Source organism: Alligator sinensis, unplaced genomic scaffold (genome assembly GCF_000455745.1).
Source record: "Alligator sinensis unplaced genomic scaffold, ASM45574v1 scaffold41_1, whole genome shotgun sequence".
NCBI lineage: Eukaryota > Metazoa > Chordata > Crocodylia > Alligatoridae > Alligator > Alligator sinensis.
This window is the reverse complement of record NW_005841926.1, coordinates 306,444-313,656: the sequence shown is the minus strand read 5'-3', so window position 1 is coordinate 313,656 and position 7,213 is coordinate 306,444. Positions and strand designations below refer to the sequence as shown.

Here is a 7,213-nt window from a genome sequence, read left to right as displayed (position 1 = left end):
CCCGGGCGGCTGGCCTGGGGGGGCAGATCCTTCTACTGGCTTTGCAGTCCCCATCCGAGTCTGGCAGGTGCACAGCAGGTCACAGCCAGGCAGTAGCCCCCACTGCCAGACTGCTGCAGTGGGTAGAGGGTGCAGGGAACTCTCAGGGCTGCTTCAGCAGTTCAGCTGGCACAAGGGGTAATGTCCCCAGGTACCATTTGGCTGGGCCCCAGAAGCTCCTGAGAGCTAGGAACCCTGAGCTACTTGCCAGGGCAGCTTTTTATACTGCTGGGGATAGCACAGGTGCTGGCCCCGGGCTCTAGCTCCCCCTGGCTGAAGATCCAGGAGGAGCCAGGCAGAGTTATTTTGCCCCAAGTGGCACAATTTGCTCCACAACAAAGTGCATGTCTGAGCACGTGTGCTGAGGCAAGAAGCCCTGGCTCAAATTTTCACTGCTTCTATTTGAGCTGCTGCAAGCACACGTGCTTGCATGTGTGGACGCGCCCTATGTGGCAGTGGTGAGGCCACGTCTAGAGTACAGTGTCCAGTTTTAGGCCCTGCACTACAGAAAGGATGTGGACAAATTGAAGGGAGTCCAGCAGAGGGCAATGAAAATGGTTTGGGGGCTGGGACACATGACTTCTGAGGAGAGTCAGACTTCTGAGGGAACTGGGCTTATTGGGCTCCTATACACGTGCAGGGAGCTGGCTCCAATGCGTTAGAAATCCAGAGTGTCAGAGCAGACTCAATTAATAGAGTCTGCCTGAACATGGAAATAAACGCACTGCAGCAAATTCTGGCATCACATGCATTAGCGTTCCTGTGCCAAGAAATGGCAGCGGGGCACTTTGAACTAAAATTCATTTGATGAGCTTTAGTTCAAAGCACCCTGCCACCATTTTTCAGTGTAGGGGATGCTGGTACATACGAGGCTTGGGCATATTTAATTAAAAGTGCTCGTTAATTAAAGCACTCCCCTGCACCTCCTGGAACATGTATAAAAATGCCCATTTAGTCTGGAGAAGAGAAGACTGAGGGGGGATTTTAGAGCAGCCTTCAACTACCTGATGGACGGTTCAAAACAGGATGGAGCTAGACTGTTCTCAATGGTGACAGATGACAGAACAAGGAGCAATGGTCCCAAGTTGCATCAAGGGAAGTTTAGGTTGGAAATTAGGAAAACCTCTCTCACTAGGAGGGTAATACAGTAAATTGGAACAAGTTACACAGAAAGGTGGTGGGCACTCCATCCTTGGAGGTTTTTAAGATCCAACTAGACAAAGCTTTGGCTGGGATAATCTAGTTGCGGATGGTCCTGCTTTGAATGGGGGAGAGGGGGAGATTGGACTAAATGGTGTCCTGAAGTCCCTTCCAAGCCTAATTTTCTATGATTCTATAAACATGTTGTGACATGGTTAAAAGTATGTACTAGAGCTGAAGGCTTAATTACACTGGGTATTGTCAGTGTTAATCCGGATAGTCCCCATGCCCCCAACTTTTTTGCTCCCCTTCCCCACATTCCATTGTTTTTTCTTACCTGGTGCTGCCTGTCTTGAGAAGGATCCATGTATTTAAAAACAGCAACATGTCAACCAGGGAAGAGAGAGAAAAAAAAATCATGTATAGTCCAAGAAATCTCCTGATACACAAATCTGATACACATTGTGTATCTGAGAAGAGAACTTGACTCTCTAAGGCCTTATTAAATCCTTATTATAACCATGGTTTAAATCAACAGCTGTTAACCTTTACAAACCACAGGGCAGAACAACCTGGCTTCTGTTTGATGTAGGCCTGAGGGCTTCAGTGATGAGGAGGCTTTAGGTGTGTCTGCACCAGGACCAGATTTATGCCCATGTTGCTGCTGTTTTTCCAAACCCCTTGCCTCCTGGCTGTAGCATGGGTACAGCTGGAAGCTACCCAGCCTTGGTGCAGCTCTCTTTCAGATAGAAGCTGTGCCCATGCTGAAGGTTAAGGAGGAAGGGAAGCTGGAGTTAAGGAGGAAGGGAGAAGTGGCAGTGTTGCCAGCTTTTATCTGCCCAGCTCCAGCGCAGGAGCTCACTGTGCAGCCCTTGTTGGGTATAGGTACAGGCAAAGCCCTTCTGCTCTGTGAACTGATCCAGCCAATGAGTTGTACATTGTTAACACTTAATTTAAATAATCACTTTGTCCTGCCCCCAGAAATATTGATTTGCCCATTAAAAAAAATGTGAACATTTTATATACCATAATGTTACTATGAAATATTTTCCTACCTCACTTCAAAAAGAGTGGCAATTATGAGCAGGTATCCTGGTTTTCTCTGATTTATAAAAATCCCCAATTTTCAGTTTAAAAAAAATAACGCCAAATCCACATTTTTCTGTGATTAAAATGAAACACTATAGCTATATCTGTATATTAACGGCATTTTATTTTAATCATGGGAAATGGGGATTTTGGGTTACTTTTTTAAACCAAAAATTGGGGATTTTTTTAAATCAGAGAAAACCAGGATCCCTGATTATGAGGTACCGAAATATTTGTGTATCTTCTTCAGCGAAAAAATGACAAAGGATGGCTGTGTCCTGGGATAAATGTAGCATAGTTTGCAGCTCTAAGAAAAGATTTCAACTTTCTCATCAAGTTATGAACTAGGATTGTATCAAATATGCATGCAGCAAGCTGTCTGTCAATAATGGCAGTGGCGATTGAGTAAAAATCATGGTTAGTTCATCAGAAAAAATAGTAGTCCAATAATGTAAATGCAGCCAGGTGGCATAGGTTAGCTTCCCACCGTTGCATTAGTAAGTACTGTTGCCTCTTATACTTATCAGTGGGTAGTCCTCGTACCTTCTTGGTCAGTTCAGCATTTGACGGTAGATTATGAAGTGCCAACAGTGGAGTTGAGCAGTAATTTATTGTGCCATGTGCTTCCCTGTATGTCTCCCAGTATTTATCCAGTATAATCAACAGCTAGGATGAGATCACACAGTATTAAGAAAATGGAATGGTATATGATATATTCTCCTGAATTATGTTTGTTTTCTTCAAATAAATATCTTGGTTCCTACATTCATCATTTTTTCTTTTGTTCAGTCGAATTGGACATCTTTGAGATCTTTGTATGGTGCTTTTATTTCTTTGTCTTGTCTACAGAGGAGGACTTGACTAACATGGGTGTCACAGAGTACTCTAGAGTAATAATGTATTTTGAAAATAAAAATGTACTTCTTTCTCTAGGGACTGATCTTCAGGTTTGCACTTCTAAAAACCCAACATGCTGTACCAAAAAGATGGAAGAGAGATATCAGATTGCAGCAAAGCAGGATATACAGGAAGTGCTTCAAGCATCAAGCTCTGCTTTAAAGTTTTTAATATCCCATAATGCAGCTGCTTTTCAAGGTAAACCTTTCTGTTGTACATTTCACAGCTTTTTCAAAAACAATTTTCTCAACTTTATTACGTTTGACTGATTAGTGATAAAAGTTATATATGAGTTTTAGTTCCTCCAAATGCTCTTTATACTTTATCAAAAAGGGTATTAATTGCAGGGGATTAGCAGCTGCATTGATATAGGAGTGTTTAGCTGGTACCTAATGTTCTCTGAGAAAAAATAAGAGGCGGATTTAATTAGGTGCTTTGATTCAAACTGTAGACTGCTAACTTGGCTTTCCTTTTGAACATTTTTGTCTCAGGTGTTTCTCTAGTGTATATTGTAATGGGATGCTGTTTAAGTTATTTCAGCAATCTCTTCCATAAAATGTTGCCATAGAGCAATACAAATAATAAGCATATCATTTTTAGGATATTATCTTGGTTACACTTTTTCTATTTGTTTTTTAATTCACAAGTTTAAAGTTCACAAAGTCAAGCTAAATTTCAGTGGTGCAAATACAGAATGCAAAGCTCTCAGATCAATACTTGATGGGTGTGTTGCTGGTGTAGCCTTTCAGCAATTCCTTTGAAATCCCTGTACATTGTCCTCTGAATTAGTTCTACATAGGCTGATGTAGAAAGCAGCTGGAAGCTTGGAAGATGGAAAGAATATGTGGCTGTATGTAATCAACTGGAGAAGGCAATGGAAAGAAAGAGTATGAACATGCTGAAGGCAAAAACCTGCTCTTCTTGAAGTAAACTGAAGTCTTCCTATTTATCTTTTAGGGTGCTACTTGTATGGCCCTGATCACCATTATTCCATGAGCAGTATTTTTCCTAGAATGGCATCATTGCCTAGGGGGAAGTTAGGAGCATTTGATTCTGAGTTCTAGACCACTGTCTTTCCATAACGGTTCTTAATTCTCTGTGCTTTAAGCCTCTCTTTCAGTTTTCCTTATCCCGAGGTTTTTAAAAGATGAATTAACTGAGGCCTAATGCATAAGCCTATTATAAAAATGAAATAGAGGCCCAGAGAGTTTGTATTTAGATATCATAATAGTATTATTTTAGGAATATGGATCATCATGTACCAAGATTTTATTTTAATGCATGTGTGTAAATGGGAAGAATTTATATTGTAAACATAATTCTGGCAAACCCTGACATTTGTGTTTTTATGTAAGAAAAAATTAATTATCTTATATACAGTTTTCTGAAAAATATATTATTCTGATGCAGTTTCATGCTATTATTTTACAAAATTATTGCTATACAAGAGATCAAATGCTAATTTTGATGTAGACTAAAATGGAGCAAGTCATCTCAGACCCATGTACCACATTTGTTTTAGTTTATAGTGCCATTTACTACATTTAAATGTGGCAAAGTTTCAAGCTAGTTTAAATATATGAGGTGGACTACAAAATATGTTGTAATGTTCTAAGCTGCTTTTTCTGGTAGCCCACTTTTGCCATCAGGTACAATGAATATTTGTTCATCCTGTAGAAAAAATAAAAGTTTTACTGTTTAAATTGTTCTCAGCTTATAACTTTTCTTAGAGAATGATTTGAAGAACAGAAAGCTCCTTTTAAGCAGGAACTCTCATCTTCCACTTACAGTTTCAAGAGGCACATTGCCTTCCATATAGTATGTAAAGTAGGGAGCTACTTTGAAGTCACTGTAAAATAATGCAGTAAAATGAAAATACATTTATAAATAAAAATGAGTACTTACGTGAATACTTTACAATTTCTTGATTACATGAATAAAATTATCCTGTTTCAAGTTAAATAGGTAATCAGCTTGATTCTCGGTTACTCCATTAGTGAATTTGGGGTTGGGACAGACAAAGGGAGCTTTTATGCCACCATCCTTATGCTCACTATATTTTGGAGTTATACAGCAGCTTCTCTATCCTTCAGATATGTGTATGTTAGCCTTTGGGCCCTAGGAAGCAGAAAATAAGCATAGTGTAGTTATTTGGCTATACCAGTAAGCTTTTTCTTTTGGGACCAGGGAACAATGTCATCCTATGCCAGGCCCTCTATTTTCATAACTTTCTCGGGGGACGGTGTCAGGGCAATCTGTCACAAGATGTAAAGAGATCTTGGTATAAGTCGGACTGAGATCTAGTATGTTCCTATTTATTAACACACAAAACACAACGTAAAAGGGCCATATGTATGACAAAAGCCAGAATATATGCCTTGAGATCATTACTAATCAACACAGTTTTTCTTGTGTATTGTAAAAAAAATAAAAATACAGTCAGTGGGGCTGGGCTTACTTCCATTAGATTTTGTGTTTCTTCTCATGATACTTATTGCATATATCATGTACTGTATTCTTCATGCCCTCTCTAGCTTTCAGCCCTGGGTATAATTGAATTTTAAAGGGGTTTAATAATTATTATAACTCTTTTAGATCATCACTTCCTTTTTTTAAATGAGATTTTTTTTCAATGTGGAAGAGAGTTCATTGATTCTTTTACATCCAAACTGTGACTAAAAGGAGGTCAGTCACTAGTAAAGGAGATCAACAGTACAGCTGTGGCACCACTGAGCATGGTGCAGCCCACAAAACCTACGTGGACTCTGGAGAAATACTCAAGTGGTTAGCTGACCTGTACACTGTGAAATATGGTATATAAGAATATATATATATAGTGAGAGAGAACACAAACTTTCATGAACCCACGTTTACTTCAGCAGATGCTGTGAAAGGACAACATAAAACAAAGTATAAAGTGGAGTGAGTAATTAGAATACAATAGGTGGAAAAGCAGGAAAGAAGGGAAGCAGGGATAGGGGAGCGGACGTGCTGTGAGAATGATACAAGCAGAGAACCCATAGAAACAAAGGGGTCACAAAAGTTAATCCAGGTAATAAGAAAATAAACCATAGTCCCTGTTTAAACCATAGTTAACGTGGTCCAGTTTGCAGATGATTTCGTGTTTTGCAATTTCCCATTCAGACTGTTTAAAAAAAAAAAATCTTTCTAAGAATAGTGATCCTGAGGTCAGCAGTGGACTGTACAGGAAGATTAAAGTGTTCTGCCATAGGATTTTATGTCTTTTTGCACCTAATGCCAGATCAGTGTTCATTCATTTTTACACATAGAGATCATTCTTTCTGTCCAATGTAGGCAGCAGGTAGGAATTGTAAGCATGTGATAACATAGATGATATTGGCAGAGTTGTAGGTGAATGAACTTTGGCTATTGTACTCCTTCTTATTTGCCTTGGTGAAGATGTACTCTGTATTGATGTGGAGGCACAGCAGGTACAACTGTCCACACTGCTACTGAGCATACTCAGTAGGCAGAGTTTTGGCCAGGAAGATGAGATGGTTGACCTCTTGGCCATTTGTGGCCAAGAGGACATGCTTTGACAGGTCTGTGCGGGCCAGGAGCGACCTGAGCCCTTTTCCGTGCTGCACGCAGGCTGTGGCCAGCAGCCCGGGCACGCTGGATCGGAGAGGGAGGGCGACGAGCTGGAATTAGGCACAAACGCTTAGCGGTAGTTTTAAAGATTGTTTACTTACACCAAGATGGCAGCGGTGTAGGCTGGAGAACTTGCTTGAGTTGTGGTTACAGACACAGACAACACGGACAGTCACGTGGAGTTTGCTAGGCTCCACGGAACAGAGCTCTGGATGCTCTGGGTGAACGCGCCACCAAAATCGAAATCGGAGATACGTCTTATAAAATTTGCGATCGAAGACGGGAAGAGGTGGGCGATGGATCAGGTCGCCAAGCTCCTCTGACTCTCACACAGGGTCTCTATTACCCTGCCGTGTATCCAGAGTCCCCACGAGATGGATGTGGAGTCCTCTTCGGCTTGGGCGGAAACTGCTCAAGCCTCTTATATGGCTAACAG

At 40.8% G+C, this 7,213-nt stretch overlaps 1 protein-coding gene across 1 annotated transcript in view; it reads left to right on the top strand.

Moving 5' to 3' along the window:
* The window catches only part of GPC5 (glypican 5), a gene marked incomplete at its 3' end in the record, with an annotated part of 297,818 nt that overhangs the window by 51,264 nt on the left and 239,341 nt on the right, over nt 1-7,213 (top strand). Inside the window, exon 2 of the mRNA XM_006019222.3 lies at nt 3,202-3,363. Coding sequence (XP_006019284.1) covers nt 3,202-3,363 — 162 coding nt within the window. The remainder of the gene's footprint in view (nt 1-3,201; nt 3,364-7,213) is intronic.